The sequence below is a fragment of the Echeneis naucrates genome, chromosome 4 (genome assembly GCF_900963305.1).
Source record: "Echeneis naucrates chromosome 4, fEcheNa1.1, whole genome shotgun sequence".
NCBI lineage: Eukaryota > Metazoa > Chordata > Actinopteri > Carangiformes > Echeneidae > Echeneis > Echeneis naucrates.
In genome coordinates, this window is record NC_042514.1 from 11,051,590 (window position 1) to 11,079,522 (window position 27,933).

At 39.4% G+C, this 27,933-nt stretch overlaps 1 protein-coding gene across 1 annotated transcript; it reads right to left on the reverse strand.

Annotated features, from left to right (window-relative positions):
- Positions 1–3,279: 3,279 nt before the first annotated feature.
- znf644b (zinc finger protein 644b) lies at positions 3,280–27,933 on the reverse strand. The gene is made up of 9 exons (XM_029500119.1): positions 27,808–27,933; positions 26,451–26,531; positions 23,170–23,214; positions 12,014–12,333; positions 9,610–11,968; positions 8,416–8,994; positions 6,447–6,569; positions 6,040–6,136; positions 3,280–4,945 (listed from the first exon to the last, which is right to left on the reverse strand). The coding sequence occupies exons 2-9, from the start codon at positions 26,482–26,484 to the stop codon at positions 4,768–4,770; spliced, it is 3,735 nt and encodes a 1,244-aa protein (XP_029355979.1). The 5' UTR covers positions 26,485–26,531; positions 27,808–27,933; the 3' UTR covers positions 3,280–4,767.

Genomic DNA, 27,933 nt, shown 5'->3' on the forward strand with positions numbered 1-27,933 from the left:
CTTGACTGAAAGCAATTACGCGTTCAAATGTATTCACATCCTGGCAAACAACTGCTCCTGTAAGTGTTAAGTGTAAAGAATCTGGGAGTTGAGGTGTTAAATATGAAATTGTGTTGCCGAGAGCCACCTCTGGAATCATGAGTCATGGGATAGCTGATCGTTTCATGTGAACAAACAAAAATAAAGAGGTCTGACGTGAGGAGAAGGATTGTTTCGGGAGGGCCAAGAGGTTCATCTGAAGCACATTTGATCCTTGTCAAAATATATTGATTCATGTTGTTTGAAGAGACAGTTGATGTCTTCCTTAATTTCTGAGCGGTCATCCGGACTGACTGATGAGGGAAGACTCCTGTTTTCTTTGTAGGTGAAGAGCTAATATGTCAAAGACCTAATGAGTCATTGTGGAAGTGACCATTTCTGACTTAAAAAAAAAGAAAAAAAGAAAAAAGAAGACTGGAAATGTCATGGACTTTCTACATAAAGGGGATTTTTTTTTTTAATTCTAGTTTCTATATTTACCTGTGTGGTATCTGTATATTGTGCAGCAGATGGAGGGTATGCATGAGATCTCAGGAGCGGCGACGCTTTGGATGAAGACGGGGCCATAGGTTTTCATGAATTTCCCCTCAGCCACAATCAGTGCAGGCGAGTTTCCTTTGCTGTATCCAGAGGTGAATAATTTATAGGCGGATAAAAGCATTCGTGGTAGAGAGCTAGACAGTCAGACAGTAGAGGGATGCTGGCTGGGAATCCCCCCCCACTTCCCACCCACTCAACCCCTCTACCCCACCCCAACCGAGCTCGCCCCTTGCCGCATGGTGGCCTTGCAGGATACCTCCTCGGACGGCTGCTTGAAGTGCAAATCTGTGTTCCAACTTGTTCCCGGTGCCTGTCAGCATGTTTTCCTCTTGTCAGCAGCGACTGAGTGTGGGGCTGTGTCACCCTTGTACCACCGCTGTAACAGGATCATTGACAGGCCAGTGACACTGCCCAACCAGATAATGGAAACTATTGATTTTTCTTCTCCTTCTTTTTCTTCTTCACAACAGTCTGTGGGACTTATGGATAACTGGCCAAAGGACAGGTCATGATCAACGGTCCTGATCTCTGCTGCCACAGACAATGAAGGGCGAAAAAACACAAGCCTGACAGAAAAGTCCTGAGTTAGTGGATCTCAGGATACACAGGAACACACACACAGAATTTTGTGTGAAATATACTTTGAGGGCTGATCAACAAACATACCAAAAACATCAGATAGCTAAAATGTTTGCAATATTACCTCCCGATTTCATTTTTCACATCAATAGCAAGTGTTTCTTTTAAATGAAGAGCAGGTTCTGTGTGTATATGGTTTGGGGTTTGCAGTTTTAATGGAGCTATCTCCAGAGTAGAGGCCCCTTTGATACTCATGGCAATGATAAGCATGGATTGGCTGCCTACCATGAGACCCCCATGGCAGATGGCAAGTGTGTGTCCTGCAACAACACATTTCTTTATGCCAGCCTTGTCCTGCTCTCTTTCTCTCTCTCTCTCTCTTTTTCTCTCAAGCCAGTGGAATAATGAAAGCCCAATTCTGGTCATGGCTAACTCAATCTCATTATAATCTCTCTTTTTTTATTCATTCGGCCCCTTGGGATGCTGTCTGCCAGCGATGTGGCTTTCAACCTCCAGAGAGAACATCTTTTGAAACAGCCAGGAGACCTAATGAAGTCACAGAGTGGCACAATTATTTCCCAAAGAAGGAGCATTAATGTACTTCAAAATTCCCTCCGGAGAAGAATGATGACAATTGGTTTGTACAGCTTTGATCGCTGCTTTAAATACTGCCCAAGATAAACTGCAGGGTTAGCCCCCTTTGCCACTGGTAAGTAGAAAACCCAGAAGTGGCTATCAAGCACTGGATACATCAAACACTGACTGCCATGCCACAAACTGGAGTTTAAAATAGCACATAGCCCTAAAAATATTTTCGGATGGGAAAAATGGTGTAAAATTACACTGAGATATGTAGATTTTACCCAATAGGTTTGCAAGACAATTTTGTTAAACATAACAAATCAAATTGGATCGTGTACTGTAGGCAGGGAATGGTTCATTAGCACATAGCACACCTTTAAACAACTCCAGCTGCTGCCAAAGCTCTGTAATTAAAGTTTATCAGATACTTTACCTGGAAATGAAATTAGTTTTAGCCTGAACTAATTACTCTGTTGTTGAGTTTGTTGGTGCTACAATAAAAAAAATAAAATAAAATAAATAAATAAATAAATAAAAATAATTAAATAAATAAATAAATAAAATTAAATTAAATTAAATTAAATTAAATTAAATTTAATTCATCTTTGGTTCTTAGTTTATGTCATTACTGCTGTGTACCTGCCTCACATCACCTGATAACCAAGATTATTTGTGATAGCAGTATTCATTTTTCTCTTGATGAGGATGGTAATGATGACATCATCACTGATACAGATAGAGAAAAAAAGTCAAATTAGGATAAACGCTTGAAATGCTAAGTAACTGTAGATCTTAGTCCTTATATGCCGTCTCTTTTGTTTCTGTGCCAAGCTGTGAAAGTCCATCCTGTGTTTTCACTCCGACCTCCACATGCATAAGAAACATCATCAGAATTATTAGACTATCAGCTGCACATGCAGTCTTTTCTTCTATTTAAATCTCTGAACCTTTTTACACACTTAAATGCTTTTGTCCACTTTGGTGTAAATAAACAGCACAAATTACCAACCAGTCAAATAAATCTCATCTCCATTTTGTGGAAAAGCTGGTATGAAGCCAGCACAAGTTTGCATTAACATCCCAATGTTACCTCATTTAACTCTGCAACAGTAACTAATGATTTAGTACATTATGCTGATTTAATATAATTCACACAATGTCTAAAATAGTGACTGTTTTGCATCACACAAGTTGTTTATGTCACAGATTTTCTAAGTTAAAATATGATTGATGGAGTCTAAAAATGATGAAATTGGTGTATCAGCAATACATATCAAATATAAAGGATTTCATAATAACTTGTGGACTGAGTATAAAAACAAGTGTAGATTTCTGATTGCTACGTGCTCACAGTTTTGAAATCTCATGAGCAATTATTTATAATATTTCACAGAAAATTGGTACATGGATAAATAAATAAATAAATAAATTCATATAATGCTTACTTCTTTATGACATCTGATCATAAAACCAGAGTAAATATTTCTTTAATTTGGTTAATCTGCAGTTCTCTTTTTTCTTTACATCATAATCATTGGCTTTTACAATTGGAGAAACTGGTAAGCAATATATACATTCACATTGATTCAATGATGATGCTGCAGCGTGCGCCTGCTGGCAGTTTATTAGGAACACTTAGCTTTAACTAGCGCAGTCTAATCCAACTGTCATGCAGGAAATACTCCTTGTTTCAGCCTTCAAATCTACTATAAATTAAGAGTAAACTTTTAACAGACATTCAACTCAAACTAAACTTTATGTATATTTTCATCATGAAGGAGGACTTACAGCAGGACTGCTGGATTTGACTACATAACAACTGTAGAAAAACTGTAGACAAACCAGGTGACAAATGAGGTGCTTTCTCTCCTGCTTGATTACTTGAATAGTGCAAATGTGGAAAAGAAAGAAAGACAAAGTAGAATTATTTTGAAGTGCACCATCAGTTTTTGTGCATATTTGCTGTCCGACAGTGTGGGACCATCTGCTAAAACAAGCACCAAGTTGTGAAAACCTGCGATAAGGTTGACTGACAGGTTATGAGCATGTATAAGTTCACACAATGGCCAATGCGAACATCAAGAAATATGCCACGAATTACAGGAGATTTTTGTTCACATAAGAACCAAAGCCGTCAGGCATACAGAGCGGCAACAATGACACAACGAACTGTACGTTTTCTTGTTATAATTCCAAAGTTTTCTCTTTGTAAACAGACGTAGATATCAGAGTCATGACGCCAGCCGGAATTCCAGAAATTACACTAATGGTTGGAGGTTGAGCAGAACAGCGACAGAACAAGATGTCCCAACGTAATGCAGCATTTTGAATGTCACTTTGATTAAGAGAGATTCTCTCTGCTACAGGCACAGAGAGGTGAGATCCAAAAAGCATCTGCACACTAATGACAGCCCCATGTGCTTAACAAGAGCCCAATAGTTATTTTATGTTGGCTCTACAAAAAAGTCACCTTATTCAAAAGCTTAGCTTCATATATTCTTTGCCAATTTAGATGGAGTAATATTCCTCTTTACTTTCGTAGTTATGGAAAAAAGTGTCTTATAAAAACTAAGCTACTGACTTTTTGTTTTTGGAATAGAAATTTACAAGAAAGTTAAATATTTGGCTTATGTTGTCATTTTTTTCTCATTTTAATAAACAAGTTTGTCATAATAACAAGGCACTTTTTTATCATGACAAACAAATTAAAACAATTTTTTTCTAACAATCCTGGACAGCTTGTGCTGATGAAAATGGTTTCTTCTCTTTTGCCACTGTTGTGTTCAAATTGAACCGGATAGCTCCTAAAAGATAAATCCTAAAAGTCAGATCGCTCAAATGGATAAGGCAAAGCACAATATTACAATACCCTATTATAAAGTTATTGCTCATATTCAGTATTATTTATATACAAGATTAACAAGTAGTCTGACTTAATCATTATATACATCTATAAGCAGTTGCAGAATAAGCTAAAATAACAAGTTCTACAAATAACGTGCAAAATCATTCCGGACTGCTACACCTCTACCGAGTGTCTGGGTGCTCATGAGTCATACTTATTTGTAATTTATGACGAGGGCCCAAAACCTCCACCATCCCTGTTCCTGAGTGGGGCACACTGGTGTGCAGAAGGTGCCTCTGTAAATGCTTGACCCAATCCTCCTGGATAGACAGGGGTCCCCGGAAGACCAGGTCACAGAATCTGCAAATGTAAAGTCAGGGGGAAAAGTCACTGCTTCAACATCCAAATGCTTTTCTCTCTGAAAGAAAATAAAAGATGTTGTTTAAAAATCTCTTTCCCCCTCAGATACGCTTTACAGGTTGACTTGGATCGGGTGATGCACAGCCACCAATTTAACCTATTGGCCTGGAAAAGTCAAAGTGTATTTGTCTGAGCGTAGGCTTCCTCATATCACCTCTCGAAGAGAAGCAGTTCTTTACTGACTGCACTGTACCTTGACAGTCACTTCCGCTTTTTACCATTAAGCCAGTTGAGTGTTAGACTGTAAAACTCTCCCAAGAAAACTGACAAAAACACTGTCAGAGAAAGAAAAGCCCCTTTTCCACTCCACGTTTGCACTCTGAAAGGACTTGTTGCATTTGGGGCATTTCAGATATTTCATTGTGGCTTATATTTAAGGTGAATATGGAGAGCAAAAATCTGGAAGAGGATAGACCCAGTAGCTGTGGTTTTTCAGTCATGTGTAGTATTCATCATTAAGAGGCACTCTGACTGATGTTTTCCTTCTGCCTACTCTGCCTATTTCTAGCTCTCCAATCACCTGTGACTTCTTCAGAGAGCAATGGCTCTGTGCTAGATTCGTATACTAGATGCTAAGTGGCAGATTGGGTTGTTTTCCTGAGATTGCCACAACACAAGGAAATTTGTGTTTTAGTGTTAGGACTAGTCCAGCAGGTGAGCGCTGATGCTAATAAGATGTTAGCCGCTGCCTATTGCCATGATATGGCTCATGTGTGACTCACAGCATGTAGTGACACACGGTTTGCTGTTAGCTGAGCTGAGCATTGGCCAAATTGAACTTGAAAACAATGGATGTGGTTGTAAGTATTTTCTCTAGCTTGGTGAAATTGCTTGTTCTTACAGTATGGATACACAGAAAACAAGCACTCAGTTTGATTTTCAAGCTGTTTCAACACTTAAATTCCACATAATCACACATTTTAGGTTGCATATCTTTGCAGCTATGCTGATACTCAAACTGTTAACTGGCTTTTACATGTTAGATTTCTAACTCTTCCCCCAGAGAACCACGCCTACATTTGCAACATTCTTACCTGCAGGTGAGTGTGTAAATCTGAGCATTCAAAGAGGGTAAAATCTTCTTTTTCAGCCCAGGCCTTGGTCTTGGCTTCTTCTGTTTATAATCATAGCCTGAAAAAACAAAGCAGCACACCACTTTATCTGAGGCGCTGTATTAGGTTATTACTGACGGGCTGTATAAATAAATTATCTCAGCCAAAAATCTATTCTAGTCTACATCTCATTTTTATAAGTAAGACATACTTTGGTAATGACAGGCTAATTCTCTTAATGGCTCCCAATGCAGCATTCATCAAGAATTTTTTTTATTCATTTGCTTCCGCTGAATGATCCATGTTAATCTTGCTTTTTTTTTTTTTTTTTTTTTTTTACATTTTTCGAGAATCATATCTTGATATTTAAGCTTTTGTTAGAAACCTGCCTGGTTCTTCAAAAACAGCAATCCTCTTCCGGCACGCGTAGGCCTTAAGATGACCAGACAGACTGACAGCAGCAGGGAAGTTGCTGTTATAGTCATGACAAATCTCTCTCAAATCACATTTCCCTAAGAGACAGAACATGGAAAAACTAAATTAAGGTCAAGGAAAATCAGGCAAATAGATTAAAACCTTTTGGTTAAAATTGTGCAATTCATAAATTTATTTAAATGTTTCATTTGAATTGAAATTGACATTGCATTACGTTAAGTCAGTTTAGCTGTTCTTAACTGAAATACAGTCAGATAATATTTAAGGAGAAGAGCGCTGTAGGATAGTGTTTGAGTTCATGTGATAATTTTATTATCAAATCAAACTGTTACTCCCCATATGATCACTTCATTTCATTGCAAACAGCTGATTTGCACTCTCCAGTAAGAAGAGTGTTACTGGTAAAGTTTAACACAATCTTGTGTCTTCAGGGGGGCCATTTTCACATCGGCACCTCATGAGAGTCACACAGGATTCATAAACTACACACACCAAAAAAACAGCTAACAAAATAAGTTAAAAAAAATCACAGGTCTGTTCGCTCTGTGACAGAAAAACTGGCTATAAAACTGTTGCACTCCATCACCTGTTAGTAAATACTCAGAAGTGGGACAGTGAAGTGGTTATCCCAAAAGATCTTCAACATTAAAGCATAACGATATGATCTTTCACAGCAATTTTAGCTAGAAGGAAAGCTAAGAATCTACATCTCATTGGTTTTCTTTGTAGTAAGAACATGAATGTTGATCCAAAAACAATGAAAAACGGTATAACATGTATGTATAAGAGTGAGTGAAATACAAATCAGCTTTCAGGGAAGGACATACAGCAGACAGCCATCTTTGGGAGTGCATTGAAGCTGCCACTGTAACAATAATGACGAGCATAATAATATTCGGTTTACAATAAAACTCAACAAAGAGCGGTTTGATTTGAAATCTTCCTCGGCACCAAACTGAAAGTTTGATCTGGATAGACATTAATCAAAATCGTGCAAACGTGGATGATGGGCTTCCAATTCAACATCAAGAGCATCTCATGATTTTTTAATATGAACTTCAAAAACACTTTGGTGACATTCAATCTACAATGTGTGTTTTTTTCCCCACAAATCAAACGGTTGGGCCCTATTTTTACAATGTTTAACCGGCTTCTCCCCGCAGTATGCAGGTATCTGTACCCAGATACCGTAAATTGGTCATAAAATCTTGATTAAACAAACTCTATTCCGTTTACAATTGGTAGTGCACCTCTCTGCAGTTACAAAAAGCTGAAAATACTCATCCACTGTCAATAAAAAGGACAAATCATGCAGTTGGATTCTACCTTTACGTTTTTGTTTTGGATTTGTCAAGCTTTGTCACTACTTCAGGTTAAGGAGTAATGTGTCTCTCTTTTCTTTGACAAATGACACGATAATCTCCTGCACCAAAATAGTGCATAGTACAGAGTACTGCTGTGGAAATTCCCATGAATATATACAAATCAAATCTACTCTAACAACTACAACAAGGTATAATGTCCCACTCTCACAGGACTCACATGAAGTTTACCTTTGGTTTAATTAACTTGAGTAGCGATGGTGATGTGTAATTGTTTGTCGTAAGGAATATTTGGCATAATGCTCAAAAGTGTTTTTAAGAATCATTTGCTACTGAGCCTCCTACATTATGTCCGGCCAACAACTGAATCCAGTTAGGGTTGTCGCCTCCTTATCCCGGGGGCTTCATCAGTTTAGAACACATCGGTCTGACTAGATGAATGAGAATATGCACAGACTCCTACATTATGGAATTCAACTGACAGAGACCCAACACTTATTTCAAATGTTTGGATTTAACTGTATATGTGGTACAGTGTGCTAAGACATTCAAAACCTGTTCAACCATAACTGCTTTCATGCCAAAGAAAAGGACTCCATACCGCTGGTCCGCTCTGGTTCCACACCTGTCATCTGCGTCTCCTTGTAATCTTTGGTCATGACACAGAGCTTCCTGACCGGATAGGCGTCCTGGTTGTTTCTCGCTGCAAGTTCCATACTTTCCTGTCTCATCTTCAGCAGTTCAACTAAAGTGCTTGAGGAGTGTGTGATGCCTCTTTGTGCATTTTCTTGTAGCTTATCCCTCTCAGAGGAGACCTGTGCCTCTTGTTTTGGCAAAAATCTGTCCCCTGTGGCATGTCGGCTCTTCCTTTCATGCTGGGTGATTTCTGCTGGTAGTGCAGTGCGCATCAAGACCAGGCCACTTCTGCTGATGAACTTCTGAGCTGCTGAAGGTCCTGAAAGGAACTGGTCCTTCACAAGGACCTGGAGAATGTTCCTGTGCTCCTCTTTATCCTGCAGCAGTTCATTTAGGATGCACAGCGGGGACTTACTGCTACCGGTAACACTTCCGCCTATTCGTTTCAGGTGTCCTCTCACATGGTTGGAGAGGCCAGTCCTAGTATCAAACCAGCCCCAGCACAGGGGACATGTGTGCTCTCCTTGTGTTTCTGTCTTAACAGCTGTATTATAAGATAGAATTTGTCACAATAATTGAAATGAAATAATGATCAAAATAGCATCCCATATTACAACCGTGAAATTAAACACCACGCAAAAGCAAAGAAATTACAGCAGCAATGAAAGAAATGGCATTCTGATTTAGCAGATACACTCATATGATTAGATATATAATCTGACTCTTGGGTCACTCAGTATCAAAGTGAGCTGCCAAATGCCATTCCCCAAGGCCCAACCGCTCTTAGTTACTGTTGCTATCCATATTTCCAATTTCACAACACGAACAGGAGAAATTTGCCAGATGAAATGTAAAGTAATTTTGAAAACAATGATAGATAGATAGAAGGGTTTTTTCATTTCTAACCAACTTTTGATTTTTCTGGCTTAAGTGAAAATTCTCGCTTGCAGATTTTGAGCAAGCTTAGTGAGATAGAAATGGCATGAGCTGCTTGCATGTAGAGATAAATTCCCTGTTCAGCTACTATTTCCTTTTGTTTTTTTTTTTTTTTTGTTTGTTTGGTTTTTTTGGGGGAGGAGGAGTTCCTCAAACAGTCTATTTATACCTCCTTTGCTTTTGTTTAAACTGTCTACAGCAATGGTTAAAATAAAGTTCATACCTCTTCTGATTTTCCTCCTGCCAGCAGGAATTCTTCGTCGAGTCCGTGGCTGATGGTCCCGCAGTGCAACTTGCTCCGGCGAAACCATGTGCCGAGCGTTGTAACTCAAGCCCACACGGTGAAGATGCCCTCGAACATGATTGGACAGACCTACTCCAGACTCAAACATGGCGGGGCAGTACGGACAGACCTTGTGCTCTATCACTTGAGAAGGGGAAGCAACAAAGCTATGACTCGTAGGCGTTCCAGGCGACTCTGGGGAAGTATCACACACTGTGGTTTCAACGTACTCTTCTTTAATTATGAGTTGCTCTATGTCACTGCAGTCTTCATCTCCCTCATCTTCATCCGTGAGCTGATGAGGGCTTTGGTTTGTTTTGCCTGAAAACCTCTGCCTCTTCCGGAAATATTTCCGAGCATATGGGTTCCTTTCATTTTCGCTGCTTTCCAAGAAGCTGCCTGTAGCTCTATTGGTGTTACCACTGAAGTTATGGACACTCTCACAGTCTTTCTCCAGCCTCCCATCTGCAGAATGGTTCTTACACCTCTGGCTAAGCCTCGGCAATATATTACCATTCATGTCAAAAGTGTTTTGCAAAGGTGTTGACATTTTTATCATTGATGCAGAGTTTTGGTTTGCTTTTGCTTGTGAACTCCTATCTAGGTCATTCTTGCTATCCTGACAGAGCATCTGGTCTAATTTAAGATTTCTGGCTGATGGTGAAGCATCAGCAGTTGCAGGACAGTTTGCCTGCTTTGAGTTGCCAAAAGCCTCGTGGTCATTTTTTTCAGCGTTTTCTTCCACACAGGTGAGATCTGTTGCCACATCTAATTTTTCTACTGGTTGTAGGAGTAATTTTCCATGCTTGCCAATTCTCCACAAAGATGGTGACAATGTGTTTTTGTTATAGTCAACGTAGTGTTTGAACAGAGGAGAATCTTTAATTTTGTCGTCAGACTTTTGAATGTAAATGTCCTCATTTTCACTGGAACAGTGGGGGAAGTGGGCCAGTTCTCCAAAAGTAGATTTAGACTGATTTGGTTTACATCCAGCAATTTTGGGTTGGCCTGAAGAATTTTTATAATTACCAGAGTGTGATGGCTGATTCTCCAGGTCAGAATGCCTTCCCAAAACTACTGTGTCTCTGCTCCTGAAAAACCCCATTTTACACTGAAAATGAACATGGTCTGCTTCCTCTGCATCATTAGTATGAGTCATTTTCCCGAACTGAGGCTGGTGTGAGTCAAGGTGTGCAACGTGCAAGTGTAACTCAAGTGCCTGCTGTGTGAGTGTAATATAGTTGCACTCCTCACAGAAGTAGTAGTGCTTCAGATTATCATGAGTTTCGGCATGCTGGACAGAGATTTTGGGGCAATTACAACCAAACTCACACTGAGGGCAGTGCACTATGGCACCTCTGTCTTCAGCATCAGTGTTTTTGAGATCCTTGATTTCCTCCATAAGTTTTTCGAGTCTATCTTGGTGAATAATGATGTGCCTCATGAGGGAGTTTCTATCACAGAACAGACGCCCACACTCTCTGCATATAAAGGTCTGTGAAACATTCTCACTGTTCACCTGATTATGCTTGCCTAAATGATACATCATATGTCTATGGAAATTTCTTTTTCCCCTGAAATTAACATTGCATATTGTGCATGAAAAGAAAGACAGATCTTGCCCAAGTTGCTTTGTCTTCAACTGCTCCACTTTTGGACTGAAAGTGTCTTCATCTTCAGGGTCATCTTCCTCATTACCGCTGTTCTGAGCTGCGCTATGAATATGTTGTTCAGAGTTTGAAGCTGCAAGGCTTTTGAATGGCAGCACAGAATATTCAATAGCACATTCTGTGTCCAAAGAATCGCTTTTGTTGGCGATGTCAACATTTTCAACATCATTACCACTGCAGAAACGTCTGGGTGTGTTATTTAAGCTGTTGTTAACCTTTTCCAGAGAGCCTGCCATGCTTTTTACATGTGTATTGTGCTGCATCTCTCTTTGGTGTATCCCGCTGGTCTCTAGCCCTCCATCATTGTGCAGGAGGTGCTCTCTTGTTGAATCCCATTTGATTACTTCCACATCATCACAATCATCAGTGGAGCTTTCTGACCACTCAACACTCTGTTGAGTCCCTGTTTCTATTGTCTGCTGTGTCCAAGGTTGGCTAATGTTCATTTGCTCAGCACCGTCACCTGACAGTGCAGAATAGGCCAGTTTAGACCCATTCTCTTCCGAGTGAGACAGCGGCGTGTTGACACCCGGCTGTGTGGCCAGTGTTTTTACAGCGATCCCCACTGTGTTCTTCCAAGCATCTGATTGAAGCTCACTAGGTGGTGGTAACACCTCAGCGCTCGTGTCCTTCTCCACTTGCCACGCAGCATCCAGGACATTGTTGGATAAAACAGTGCCTTTGTTCAGGACAGAGTGTACCTCTGTGGTGGGGTGTGAACCAGGCCCATTAACAAGTGCTCCTGAAGGCAATGAATTGTCTACACGGGGAACAGCAGGAACACTGCTGTATACAAATGGATTCGGCTGGACTCCATTTAAAGGTTTTTGGTGTTCATCTGAGGACAGACCTATTGTATGTATTGGATTGTTTTTCTGAGAAAATGTGCAACTCCATAAAGGTTCCTTCGCACAACCTGGGCTGTCAGACACCGATTCCACGTCTTTGTCCTCCTGTATATTTGGCTTCAGATCAGACATAGCAGCAATATTTTCTGAAAAATATAAGAATATCAGAAAATTATTAGTCCTCTATTTTTTCCAAACCTTTTAACCAATCTGTGTAGAGCTTTAGTCCTCCTAGGACCATTTGAAATAGTGTAGTTGTAAATCACAAAATGACAGTGTTTTACGACAGGTACAATGAAATCCATTTTTCTTTCCCATTCACACTGACAATAAGGTACTATTAAAAAAATATAGTTTTTTTTTTGGGTTATTCCCACCGCTCCATAAAATGAGAGTGGTATTATTCTTTGCCGCATTATGATTTTCCAACACCCTCTTTCGCCACCTCTATTCACAACAAACCCTGCTGTTAGCCCTGAATACCCAAGCGAGGATGCTTAATTATGTGAGCATACTTCTGGGATATAACCTTCCTGCTTCTCCACCTAAAGTTCTCAGTCGTCTGCTAAAATTGACCAATTTCCATGGGAACAAAGTACACCTCCAATGAGATCGTATTGTGTCTTATCACTCTGTGATGGTGCCAACACAGATCCCAGCATGAGACTGTTGTTACTTGAATCCTGCCAAATTGGCAGGCACACAGTCTGCCTAAAACACACACAAAGAAAACATACACCTTTGCACATACACATGGACGCGCACACTAATTCTTTTAAGAATGACTGGATTTAAGGAACAATCATTCTTTTTCTAATCCGTATTTAACACACATTTATCAAAACTGATAGCTTTGAGTAATTGCTGTAATATGATGTAGCATACACACACACTGCACACTGCAGTGTGTGTGTATGCTACATCATATCCCAGATTGCAGGGGGTTGTCCAAAGCTGATTTAGTTTAAAATGTATGCTCAGTGGATTTGACATCTAGGGCTGGTCGCTCTCTACAGGAAATTGCGTTGCTAACGAAGTGGTAAATTCAGTGTTAATGAGTGGCTTCACTGTTACCACCTCTGAGGTAAAACCTTCCAAGCTCCATACTCTCCCCATCTGCTGTGGTGTTAGAAGTTTGAAGGGGGAACAGACGCTCTATATTTAAAGCAAGATTCACTGTTACCCCAAAACGGCAGGGTGGCAAAACCATCAAAATATCTTGGTTCAAAATGTGCAAGCCTCATTAGCAGCCAGCTCACATAACTCATTTCTTTACATAAATAAAACAGGAGCTCAACAGAAATGCAATTTTTAAAAATGTATTTGTTTCTGTTTACTTCATTTAGTCAATGTTAAAAGGCTGATTTTGTCTTACCTTAAGATATTTACAAGGATTATCAGATTTTATATGGTTAAGCTCTATGCACAGATCAATCTGCTCTGCTTTTGCGAAGACTGTTTCAAATTTTATTCAAGACCCAAGACACTCACCTTGCTTTTCATTTTGGTAAATGAATTTTAGGGGGAGGGTCATTATTGTGTTCTTTTAGACAAAGGAAAACAAGCAAAGTCACCTTTCAAGTGTGTCCCGAAGCACATACATGAAGCTTCTCCTTCTTTGAAAATCGTTATATACTTGGGATAAATACTACAAATAGACCTCTGGATTTTATTAAATACCCCTGTAAAAATCTAATGTAGTCCAACATAATCGTCAAATAATACATCCTAATTTTTGGAACCTTTTAAATTTTAGTAAAAGCTGTTTCCATGTTGTGGAATGGAATGGTCACTTACAACATATCGCATCTTGATGGACCATATCAAGCTTTGTTGACACTGTAAAAGATGTGTCAATTCAGCTATTTTTTTCTTATCTAGGACATGTTTAGTGCTGATGTTTTACAAAGCTGTATTATATGCATAGTTGTTTCTAATGTCCTGCCTGCCTCACACATTACAAAAACAAAACATTTAAAATGCACATCAATATTGCTTTGTACAGAATTGTGGCACCAACAAAAAATGAACATAACTTCTATGGAAGTTATTGCAAGGATGGCATTAGTTTGTAGAAGTGTACCTAATAAAGTGCAAACTCCACTGTCAGAGCAGTAAAAGCTTTGATTTGTACTTTATTAATAGCACAAGTGACTACACCTCAAGTTATGGAGTTAAAAATGATCTCCAGCAGCATGCTGTGATAGTTGGTGGGTTGGGAAGCATGCCATGTACTCATATCTGCATGGCTTTGAGTCTGGCTCACATCCCCAGCTCATGTCATGCCCCATTCTCTTTCATCTGCCTGTTATTCTCCACTGTGCACAATCTAATTTCGCGAAAATGCCAAAAAATTTGCCAGCAAAAAAATTTCTCCTGAATTATCCATTTCTTTAATCTAGGTAACTGTCTTTGGATTAATTTATATGACTTTCTGTAAGGATGATACTGTTGTAGTGGCAGGTGAAAATGACTAGACAAAGTCCACAACCTGTGTATATCACAATGACATCAATGAATGATGAGCGCAGATGTCGAACATTATCCTAAGACCCTGTCAGTGTGATTATCTGATCTACATTTTAAGAACCATCCCTGCTAAAAGGCAAAGCAAAATGAATGTCTTTGGGCATTCAGACAAGAAAGGCACTCCAAGATATAATCTTGATCTCTGAAATTTTCAGTTTTATTAATTTGTTATAATCTATAGACAAAAACAGTCTTGAAAATAATTGGCTCATTGACTGATTGAAAATAGTTCACATTAACACCGCCGTAGACAGAAGTCCTGTTGACTACTACAATGGATATTTAAAACTACAAATTAAATTAAAACAATAGGTCTGTTCTATATTTTAAACTTGGAAAGTAATTTAATGTCAACTGAAAATTAGAAGTTAAAACTAGCAAGACAACAAACTGAAGAGTTTAGTGCTTAGAGTTGGGTAAGCTTGCAGAGCTGAACGTCTAAGCAAATTCCTGCTTCCTGTTCAACTGAAAACCCAGGCTGGCAGCACAGTGGAGACAGCGCTAAAGACCAACTGGGACCAGTCAGCCAAACCATTTCAACTGCTGGAGCTGTCTGTATGGATCAACAGCAAATGTTACATTGCTCTGCCATCGCCTTTGCTGGTGAAATTTCTAAACAAGGGGGCCACGGTCCCTCAAGTACTGCACTACACAACTTCCTCAGCTAATGGGAGCTATTGATTTATTTGACACAATGTGAATTTATGAAGCTGCCTCTTTAGTGGGAGAGTATCAAAGCATGGCTCAAAACAAACAGACAGAGATACATCTTGACACTCCAGTAATCCCTGGGTGAGTATGTTCTCTCAGTGAAGGTGCCACAGCAAGGAATGAGAAAAAAAAAATAAAAAAAATCACACATCCACACAGACACACACACACACACACACACACACTATCTTAGCCCTGCAGTTACCAACAGTATCAAACAGCAGAAAAGCGGTAAGAAATTGCCAACACACCATAAGACAAATCTCACAAACACTGTCAGATTCAGAAAACATCCCCAATTTCTTACATTTGCACAGCAGAAAATAAAGAGAATGGCTTTACACAATGTCTTTGTGTGGATTACGTACTCTCTTATCCTGCTGAATTCTTGTCACCCAAAGGTCATTTCCATAATAATGGTCTCCATTCTCCCTAATGGGATTTTAGCTGTGATTATGTATGCCACCATCTTGTGCAGACACTATCAGCCCTGTCATCCTGAATTGCATAAATGTAATTACACAAAGCCTTTGATAACTAAACAATGTAATGCTTGAGTGAAAATATATTCTAGATTTATATGAGTCAAAGTATACAATGAAGCAAAATATGCATGTCGGGGTAGCGTTGCAAAGAAATTGTGATTTTTGATACAAATTAAATAATAAATGAAATGCTAATGATTGCACAGCAAAAATTGCTGATGTGTATCCAAGTGATTTCAGTAAACATTCACATGCAAGCATAGACAGAAGTGGTTGCTTAAAGCAATACTGCACACTGAAGAATACAAAATATTTCTCAAACACCTTTGTGATCAGATGTGCATATAGAAAACAATGTGAAAAGGACAGTATGTATGTGCACGTGCTTAAGAGAAGTGACAGAAACTTGCAGGTTTTACTCTGCCAGGATCTAAAAACTTCAACTTTGGATCAGAGCTTCACTCAACATGTGTGGTTTTCTATACACGACTCAGAAATTTTAATCTTTCAAAAAATAGTGGCCTTCAACAGCCAATCTTTCCCACAATTCCTTGAGCAGCAGAAAATACAGAGTAAAAACCTAGAAGCATTTTTACGATTGTGTTGATTTTCTTATTTTTCTATGCCCTATGGACTCTTTACATTTATACACAAAAAAGCTTGCACGGATTTATAAAAAGCTAGTGGAACAGAGGCAGGGGGTTAGGGAACAGAGCTTTATTGTGATGTCAGCACGTCAGAATTTCATGATGCTACTGCCAGCAGCTGGTTAGCTTACAGTAGTTTAGCTTACAAAGACTAGAAGCAGTGGTAAACATTTACAATATCTCGATTTACAGCTACTAAAATCCACCTTCCAGCAGCTATAGATTGTTTGCTTTGTGCATGCAAAAGAACTAATATCCCAGTTGTATTCATGTTTTGTTTTGTTTTTTTTTTAATAGAGTGGTATCAACAAGCCTACATTTTTTTAATGTCAAACTACTGCATTAACTAATGTAACTTAATAGAAAACAAAGTAATGTCTGAAAAATCAATGGTGGGAGAGAGAGGATTGTACAGAGACAGGACAAGGTTATTACTTCTGTGAACCAATCATGCAAACCAAAAACAATTTTGTGCTTTGGTCGAGACACAATGGTACCAAAGAAAAAAAAAAAAACTGCCCACAACAAACTTCTTCATGCCTCCCTCTCCTTAAAAAAAAAGGGGGGAATGAGTGAAATGGCTGTGATGGTAGATTTACTGATGAAAAAGGTGAAGCGAGAACATTCGGAGTGATAAAAGGGGACAGGGAGCGAGTGACAGTTGGGTTAAGACAGAAGTCATGTTCAATAGCAGGTAGAAACATCAAACAGCGAGTTCACAGGAAACCCATGCAACCTTGTCTTGAAGGAGGATTTTCTGTTGTGTGGAGTAGATTATATCTGTTCAAGCTGCTGACACGGCCTCATTTGCTGCCCGTAGTGTTGGAGGGGGATTAAACGATATAAACTTTAAAGCTTTAAAACAATACCTTTCAAAATTAAATGGATTAAGGGAGGGATGTCTGATGGGGATTTCCCAAGGCTTTGTTAGTTTAAAACTCTACTCCTTTTAAAGGGGGGAAAGTAGAAGAAGAAGAGAAAAAAACGCAGTTAGAAATTTCTCAGGCATGTGACTGTTTTAATGAGGCTGCTCTCACATTGAGGAGGGCAGTAGGCACAGGAGGGCTGCCAAGCAGATGGCTCTCATAAACATCATATCTGCTCTGTTTAGATACATGACTTCTCATCCCCTAACACTGAGAGGAAAACAAACCAGACCATCACCACAAGCACTACCCACTTGCCCGCTTTTGGCAAGCTGCGCCGGCTCGTTGAAATGGCACATTTCCATTTCCTGCATTTTCTCCTTCATAACAAGCTTATGAAGCATGCATGAGCTGCACAATTGAAATACATAACCTCTAATCTGTTGTAAGTATGCAGTGGAGATGCAGTGATTGCAGTAGTGGGTATTTCTGTTTAGTGGCAGTTAGGATGATGTTAATAAATGTTATTATTACCATAGAACCAGAAGTGTATAAATACTAAGCAAGACAGAGGTTGTTGCTATGATTAGGCATGCTCAGATGCTTTCCCACTTCAGTTGAGATGAAAAAAGATGAAACACATAAATATATAACAAACTTTGTTGCTGCTTTGCCGCAGACATGTGACCATTCAGATGAAAGGGAGTTGGTGTCAAACTGCTCTCCAAATTGAGGACAGGCTCCACCTTGCCAAGCAGACATCATTAAGATGAGATATGGAGGCATGTCAAGCATTGCAGGTATTGGGATGAAATCTCTCATTATTTTTCTTTAAAACATAATATGAGTGCACCAAGGCAAGAGCCGGGGTAGAAGGCAGGGAACGGGGGCCTTATAGACAGTAATGGCAACCAAATTGAGGCCTCAGTAGTCACCTTGAGGTAAAACGACTCCAAACAGAAACTGGATCAAGTGTGGCTTTTGCAGTTTGATTTGGTTATAGAGACTTAGATGCGGCTAAAATAAGCACTGCTGTGATCACATGGGGTCAAAGAAACATGAACATGAACCACAGAGCTGAGAGTGAATGAAGAAGGAACACAAGTCTGGAGGAAAAAAAAAAAAAAAGCCAAAAACTGTGGCTGTCAAAAGTCACAAGGAATTCAGAGGCCAACCACGGCTATTTATCTAACGCCATCAGAAAAAGTGGACAGCTTGAGCACAGTAGCCTTGACAGCAGTGGGAATCCCTTGTCATTTCCCAAGATACACACACACACACACAAGAAGACACATGTAAGACAATTATTCAGAACTGCTTGTCAATTGTACCTTTTCAACCTGGATCAATGAGCCATCTTGCACCAGGGGCCTGTTTCAGCACCAGTCATTAACATGTGAGTGCCACTCTATCAGCTCTAGCATCAAATAAATCAAAGGGTCGGCCACAGAAGAAAAGGGGCTAATATTTCCTCAATAACCCCAGAGAGACACCATGGAGAGATGCAAATTGCCTCCCAGGAGAGCCCGGGGGATGTGAAGGAGTAACTCGCTGGGAGGCAACGAGAAGCTAATGAGTATAATGCTAAATGTATACATGGAGAGGGAGAAAACCCTCTCTATTCATACCAATTAATACAATCTTATCAATGGAGGTGCACTGTATAAGGAGGGCCCGTGTCTAACCCCTTGCCCTGTTCCCCATCTCCACCTCGCAAGCATTTGTATTATTCAACACAGGCCACCCTATGGTCATTAGGCCTGTGGGAGGCTGGGCCAGGCCTGGGGAGCTAAGGAGATTTTAAAAACCGCTCACTCCCCACATCAAAACAAATTGGGCCAAATCAAAGGGGCTCTAAAATGTCCTCTTTTTTAAGGGTTGAGTCAGACAAGTGCCATTGTTACGAAAGCCTGCTTTCTGCAGGATCAATGTACAATTGCACAGAAAATAATAGAGCAACAGCAGTTGGAATAGTCATAAAGTCAAGCTACATTTGTGAGAAAGGATTAAATTGATGAAATGTGAACAATGACAGCCATAAATATTTTTTGAAGGCTATACCAATACTATAAAGTTAAGGCATCTATACAGTAAATATTGGTGTTGAACAACCAGGATTTATCCGGTTTCTTGCTACAAATGAATGCTTAGTTGCATTTAAACTGAAAATGATGACAATGTTACTACAGCCAACATACCTTGAGTTATCGTACAGACACATAAAACACACACTAAACACACTGTGAAAATCTCTGTTTCCATAAACATCATGTTCTTCAAACTGAAAAATCAGCTGTTGGGAGGTGTGATTATTTCACAAGTTTCCTACTTTTTGAAATCTTAAAGAGAAAAAAGTCTGCCTTAATCTTTCCTCTTTGAAATGATTTCTTTCTCTCTGACAAATTTGTGAAACAATTGCATTTACTTAAATATTTAAGGGCTAATTACACAGATTTTTAGGCGTTAATAACAAAAGGACTTGCTAAGATATTTTTTTTCCAGTACATAAACCTAATTTTTCATGAGTAAACAAAAACTTTACCCGATGTAGCTTATTGCACAACTTAATCTTAAATGTAACATAAAAGGGAATAAATATGGTCAAAAATAAATCAAAAATAATAAAAAAAATGTGGATAGTGCATAGCATACAGTAAAAGCTTTGTCCTAACAGCAGTGGCCAGATATGAATTCATCGTGTTGCCCTTTGCAGATTGTCTTTCCTTTCCTTGTCTCTTTTAGTGTAACTACTCAAATAAAGGCAAAATTACTCCAAAAATAAACAAAATCAAAGATTTTTGAAGGATTAGATTAAGACAAACTTGAGCAGGTTTCTCATTAATTTGTATAAATGTTTTTTCTTAGTCACCTTATTTTATTTGGATCATCATTAGATACCAACAAGGTAACAATTATTTTTCATGTAAGATTGTAAAAGACTTTCTTAAGACAGTAAAACATACCACAAATTTACCTCAAATGTTCTCTGTGGAGTTTTCTAACAAACCGAAAAAGCCATTATTGCAGCCAGTGTAAACAGCAAACACAAGATTGCCCCCCTCCCACTGCCAAAAACATTGTCCATAGCACCACCAGTGGTCAAAAACTCCACAGGGTGCCTTTAAGTTACCTCTGAATCCTCACAGCTTCACCACTGAAGAAAACCTGAGCAAGATGTGGTTTAAGGAAGCATTTGAACTACCTGAAGGGGCAGTTCAAATGCTACTCCTTCTTTTTCATATGCTTCAAAAGCACAAGAAGGAATGCCTCGATGTATCATTCTGAAGGTCATTTAACGGGACGGAGAAATACACCTGACAGCTGCTGACTGGTGGAGGATTTGCCTCCTAGAGATCACCAAGGGGACTGAAATGAAGGTTAATCGCTATACAACTTCCTACATGTATAATCCTATACTCAAGATTTCATTGAGCATGTCTGTAAAAGCCCTCTGTCAGCATAATTGTGCCTAACCTGCGCCCCGCATGCTCAAACCTCTAAAATATCACATCTAACTCTGAGAATAAATGGTAAATTAATGAGGAAAGTGCTGAGCTCAACCTTAGATAGGTATCACTGAAAGGGTTAGCTGTCTCTAAGCTCATGTACAATAGAAGCCTGCCAAACCAAACCCTCCAGATAGAGGTTGTTTAGACTTGTCAAATGTTCACAGGGATAAATACAAGACAGTGCTAATTTGACACTCTTGCAGACTTGGGTGCATCTGGTTCAGACCTGAAGAATAGTTTTTTGTTTTTTTTTTAAACTGGATTACATTATGATGCATAATCATTTAACCCAAATATAAATGAAAGAACATTAGTCAAAAATAAACACTACATGAAAACTACAATAATATGGTTATATACAAACAGATAATGTTACAAAGATATTATCCACTATCTGTGCGATGTGTATATAACTGCACATGTATGAATATGGATTCTATTTTTATTTATTTATTTTTCAAACCTTTGTATGTGTATCAATATGAACCTTTATATAGACATTTTAAATGGCAAGCTCGTCTTTCATTCATCCCTCCTTTAATCATCTTTTCTATTTAATGTGAACACAAGCCACATTACCTGATGTTGCTTTTCGATGCTTGATCCCTTTTAGGGAGGACTTTGCATATCAGTGATCATATTCTGCCCCTTAGTGGAGGAAAGGGTCCATAGCCTGAGTGAGGCTTGCTCTGCAGATGGGGAGCAGCAGGCTAGATTGTGGCCATTGGCAGTCTTATCCTGCGCTTCATCCAGCCCTTGATGGACCAAAGATTTCAGCAATATGATTCTGTATCAACTTTGATATGACTTATGACACATCATTTCATGTTTTTAATTTGATTTGCATGTTATCCACTAAGAACATGACATCCAAAGATAAAACACAAAAAAGAATGGTCTTTTAAATGATCAGGCTGCATCATGTATCTGAAAAATTCTAAAATGGAGCTTTACCACTAGAAATTCAACCAAAATATGTTTCCGCAAATGATTCTCAGTAGAGCAGCTTTCACAAATTAAGACAGAAGAAGTTTTTGGATGTCTTTAAACCAATTACTACAAGAGGAGGAGTGAATGTTCACTTATATGTGTAATGTAACCAGAAAACAAGTACAAGAGCTCAAGTTTCTCCATGATTGTTGAAAATAAAACTGCATGCACATACCAAACATATTTAACTTAACATTTAAAAAAAAAGTCTGACGTGTTAAAAAGAGGAACCATATTGAAAATGAAACTGTATTAAAAGCTGAAATTAAAATGGACAATTCTAACCATCAATTGCCATAGTATCCAAACAGTAAAGTTTCGAAATTATTATTTTGACCGACCATCCAACATCACTCCAATGCCAACTGAAAGATTTTTTTTTAATTTAAAGATAGAAATTAACCTGTGTATGCAACATCTGAGTTTACGTGTTTAAAGAGAAGCACCAGCATGAGGCTGCCAAAGACGATGGAGACAATGAAAAACGACTGCTTTAGTAGGTCTTTAGCTATAAAAATACTACTCATATCCTAATCATACCATTCAGTGTAGTGACAATTTCAACAATAGTTGCCTAGAGTTTAACAAATTTAAACAAAGACAGCTCCACTGTGATCACTATTTGCTTGTCAGTGATTCTGTTTCACACTGTAAAATAATCAACAGCCAGCTTGTCACTCCCTACAACCTGCCAAGTGTAGGAGTGGAGGCACTGACACATGTAACTGACATCTCAGATTTAATTTGACTGGTAATCACACCCAGCTATAGTTTCAGAGCATTTCACACATCTGAGCTACAGTTTCAGGTGTTAAGCCAGTAAGGAGACATACAACTGTGTCTCTGAATGATAACACCTCTTCAGAAACGGTCACATATTAGGTTTGTGCTCTGCCACTCTAATCTGAGAAATATTAGACTCCGGAGAACACACGTTTTTCTTTCTTTTCAATTAAAACAGCCCTAACACTTATTTTGAGCTCAGCATCATTTGTTGACAAGGTTTCATTTTAGTTCAGTGGCTATTTGAAATAAATTGCGAATGTGCATTGCTTCACTGCATGTCACCTTGTCAAGATTCTTGTTTGAATCATGAAGCACAAGCTGATAATACCACTTCTGATGAGCGAGAATATTCTACTGATACCACCTCCATTTACCAAATTTGAGAAAGTGTATCTGAACAATTATGCAGTATGTTTGACGAGATAAAACCAGAAAAGGAACAACTCCATGTGTACTCACCAGTCTCTGTTGAAGAACCAATTCGACCACATCGTGTTTTAAAACCTACAAGGAAGCCAAACAATAAGTAAATGTTTTGAAAATGTGTTCATTGAGGTGAAAGGCAACACAGTTCACAGATAAAACAGCTATACAAGTAAGATTTCAGGAAAATTCAATCTTTGTTTTTTAGAGTCATTACTGAAAGCTGACAATATTTCCTTGGACACTAAGAAATCTCAGCAGGCCCAGACTCAGGACGATAAAGACTGACACGAAACTAACACTTCTGTTTGGTTGGTACTGGCTTTATACTGCCCCACAGATGTGTCCTTCATTATGCTCCACAATAATCATTGTTTCCAAAATGTCCTTCATAATACATGGTTTGTTGCTCTACATGGCTAGTTACTTGTCCAACACCCCACCATGCCTATTCAAGCAAACTGTTAAACAGATACAAATGAAGACTTGTTTTCTGTAGGACAATGTTTGGCAAAGTGGGATCCCTGGATCCCTTAAAGTCCTTGTGGGAGATCCTTTTAGCCCCACAGGAAAAGGGGAATCATTTATTTTCATTAGGATTCTATTCATAGGTAACAATATTTCAGTATGTATTACTATTTTGGTCAAGAGTTCCAGACACTTTCTGCAAGAAATCACTTACAAAAAAAAAACAGTAATGGCAAAAAAAAAAAAAACACCTTCCCAGATGGGGTACTCTATATCTTATCCTGATTCGTGTTCATTTCTATATATACTGTACAAAACAAAACAAGCATTTACTGAAATCATCTTGGCCTTAGTTGTTCCCAATTGAAGCCAATTTAATATAATAATAAAAAACAATCTTTGGCTGCAGCTCTAATGTGAACTAGTATTTGTGTTTCTGTGACAGAAAACTGAAAACTGGAAAGCTTAATATTTTTATCACCATGGGGAATAGTTGGTGGTTGTTAATTTCATGCAGATGAAAGAATACCAATACCAATTTAATTCTGTGAAAACACGCCACCTTTACCTCCTCATCTCTGATATAGGTAGATCCACCTGATTACTAAAATATCACATCTCTGCAGCTGTTCCTCAGCTGAGTTGCTAATTCAGGTCAGTGTACTCCCATTTAAGTAGTCCCAGGTGTCTTCATTTATAGCTGTGTAAGCAGCGAGTCAGGCCAAGAGAGAACACATAACTGTTTGCTATGCTGAGCATTCAGGGACTTCAGGTATCTTGGTTAAAATATTTGACCTTGCCAAGTGACATATAATCAATTTGTGGATAACACGCCTCAACCATCTGATTTATTTAGTCCAACAGTTGACTCCTTTACTCTCTGTGGTATACTAATGCAGTTAAACCTATAGATGGCTCTTAAGCTGTCACTGACTTCTTCTGGAGGAAAGAAGTCAGGGATCATCTTTAGATACCTGCAGGGGTTGATTGACTCACTTTAGTTATGCTTTTTATATATATATATATATATATATATATATATATATATATATATATATATATATATTTGTCACTCCTTGAGGAAATATGGGTGCAGAATTTAGCCTCACACTTTTATTTATAATTACTGTCTCATCAAATCCCATTTTTCAAAAACTACAGAGATTTTCCACTGACGGTTCATATTAACTATTCTAAGCAGGGGCTGGATAAGTGGAGAAGCACCATTTACCTCTGTGAATACAAGTGGTTAAATAGTCAGTAACAGCAAAGATGTAAACTGCTCACGAGTAGTGATTGTTAAGCAAACCCACAGCTGTGTTCAACTATTGAGTACTTGTTTTTTTTACTTTAATTTCGCTTAATTTCCTGACAAAATTTCTTGCCACATCGATTTATCCTTAAAAAAATATATAATAAAGTTCAACTTAAACTAAAGAAATGTAAGAAAATTAAACCGCGACGTAATTAAGCTCCCCAGCTGTACATATAATGTTATGGAAGTTCTTTAATGACAAAACAACTAAGCCAGCGCAAACGTATCAACAGAATACAAAAAACACACAGGAATTGTCAAGCAAAACCTAGCAAGCTCAAAAGTTAATGCTATTTCAAGTTCCTGAATTATTTCTTGCTTTTGGTTTTGTTCCATTCCAAAAACATAAAAAATATGCTCATAAGTGCTACAGCTACATCTGTCTAGCAACACTGATGCAATATGCTGATGCAAATTCAGTCATTGTGGACAGAGAGCAAAATAATTTTTAAAACAGATATACATCATGCTCAGCTCAATAGAAACGGAAATAAGAACAGAAAACGAATCCTTATTCTGATTTGGGCCATGTATTCCTTCATGGTGGTTAGTTGTTGTGCTAACCTTTAGCTTGTCAAACTAAATTTGCTACTTACTTGTTCCAGTTTGTTAACAAGTAGAACAATATGAAAGCAAACTGTACATCTCCCAAAGAATTTGCTAACTAATTGTATTTATGTAAAAATTGGATATTATGTTGATGGTATTAGTGGCCATGGTGCATTCAACAATATCATGTTGAGATGTCTGTTGGAGATGTTTTTAACTTAACAGTGATCTTGGAAATGTACTGATCAACATCCCATAGTGTCACTTCTGACTGATGGATTTAGATTTTATTATCTGATTGTGAGGTAAAAACAGAAAGTGTTGCTAAGTATATGCCATGGACAAAGCTTTTTTTCCATCCCAGTGTGAGAAATAATGGAAATGTCAACAGTGGATAACATCCACACTTGGAATGCATTCAAATAAAGTGAAGGGCAACATAGTCAATGGGGAGTTTTTTCAGAAATAAGCTGTGCTCCAAATTGCCGACCTCCGTCAGTACACCACATTTCGACAGGTTAGTGTTGTCTCAAATTGCTTACAGCTGTTGTGCAGTGACCGAAAATCACCCCAGTGGAGGTTCTTTTTTGAGATTTACAACTGAGGGGAGCTTTAACCCCAACATTTCCCGGCAAGTGTCGGACATTGTCAGCTTTGCGCATTAAACCTCGTATCATTATTGAATTAATTTTGTGTGGACATTATGGGGCCATCTGAGCAGTCTGCACTGTCAGCTGTCCTCCTCCATGACAGGTATATTCACAGGGATGGTGTTTTCAAAGTAGGAGGGGGGACTCGCGACCTCTTCCACTACATAGTCAAGATGGCAACAACTTGGTGCAAACAGTATCCCTCATACTCTCAACATTTTGAACACAGCCATAGTCTCTGCCTGCTAGTTAGGCAACGTGTGTTCGTATCAACAGGTAGAAAAGACCTGATAGGGGAGTGAAGATCATTTTCACCAGCTGGAGTTTGTACTCACCGGAGCAATCCTGAGGACGGGTCTCTCCAGGCATATTCACTACAGACAATACCTGTGTGGGGGGAGTCTAGGCGTGCAGGCCTGCAAAAAAAAACAAAAAAAAACAAAACAAAAAAAAAATTAGGTAATTTTTAATTAGAAAAAAAAAAAAACTGACTTTGTTTGGTAGGAGCTGTATTCCAGATCTCCCTGTCTTGTCTTTTATGCTGTCCTTTTTCTGTCCCGAATTCTGAGATGCAGTTTTACTGACTTTGAGAAGTCACTTGGCTTTAAATAACTTCCATACAAAGTGGTTTTCACTGATATTCCCACCAAAGCGCATCACTGTCTGCTCTGTCTGTCTGTCTGTCTCACTCTCTCTCTGTCTCACAGTCTCAGTCTGTCTGTCTGTCTCACTCTCTCTCTGTCTCACAGTCTAAGTCTGTCTGTCTGTCTGTCACGCTCTGTCTCACAGTCTCAGTCTGTCTGTCTCTCTGTCTCTCTCTGTCTCACAGTCTCAGTCTGTCTGTCTGTCTGTCTCGCTCTGTCTCACAGTCTCAGTCTGTCTGTCTCTCTGTGTCTCACAGTCTCAGTCTGTCTGTCTGTCTGTCTCACAGTCTCAGTCTCTGTCTGTCTGTCTCGCTCTGTCTCACAGTCTCAGTCTGTCTGTCTCTCTGTGTCTCACAGTCTCAGTCTGTCTGTCTGTCTGTCTCTCAGTCTCAGTCTGTCTGTCTGTCTGTCTCTCTCTGTCTCACAGTCTCAGTCTGTCTGTCTGTCTGTCTCGCTCTGTCTCACAGTCTCAGTCTGTCTGTCTCTCTGTGTCTCACAGTCTCAGTCTGTCTGTCTGTCTGTCTCTCAGTCTCAGTCTGTCTGTCTGTCTGTCTCACAGTCTCAGTCTCTGTCTGTCTGTCTCACAGTCTCTGTCTGTCTGTCTGTCTGTCTCACAGTCTCAGTCTCAGTCTCTGTCTGTCTGTCTCACAGTCTCTGTCTGTCTGTCTGTCTGTCTCACAGTCTCAGTCTCTGTCTGTCTGTCTGTCTCTCGGGGTCTTAGTGTTTCTGCTGGGCCGTTTTTAGGGTGCCGGCCGGCTCCAACCAACTTTAGGTCCGCATCAAATGGCTCTGCTTTGCTTTGCTGTTCTACAAAGACGGCTAACGCTGCACCGCACCGCAGGAAGTCAGAGCCACAGACCGGCTCCGTGCCGGTGACTGGTGGAGCCAGGCCGGCGGGAGGTGATGCCGCTCGGCTGTCGGCCGCGGCGTCACTCGGCGTCTCTCTGCGGTTCTTCGGCTCCGCGGTGACCTCGGACACGTCACTGACTAACGAGCGTGTATCCGTCCGCGGGCCGCCCTTAGCCGCAGTGTGGCACCTAGTACCTACCTCCGGAGGACGGCGGCACATGGCGGCGGCAAGTTCATCCCCGCGGCTGACATCACCGGTCCGTGCTTCTCCCCTTCCGTCGCACTGTCGCCATTTTGCTTGAACATCACGTAGGTTGTGCTCCGG

Excerpts from the sequence above, each read along its gene's own strand:
- znf644b (XM_029500119.1), bottom strand. The coding sequence starts at position 26,484 with ATGCCTGGAGAGACCCGTCCTCAGGATTGCTCCG. Across the intron at positions 6,570-8,415 it reads GGAACCAGAGCGGACCAGCG|GGAAATGTGATTTGAGAGAG; the intron begins GTATGGAGTCCT and ends TCTGTCTCTTAG. Across the intron at positions 4,946-6,039 it reads ATTTACACACTCACCTGCAG|ATTCTGTGACCTGGTCTTCC; the intron begins GTAAGAATGTTG and ends TTACATTTGCAG.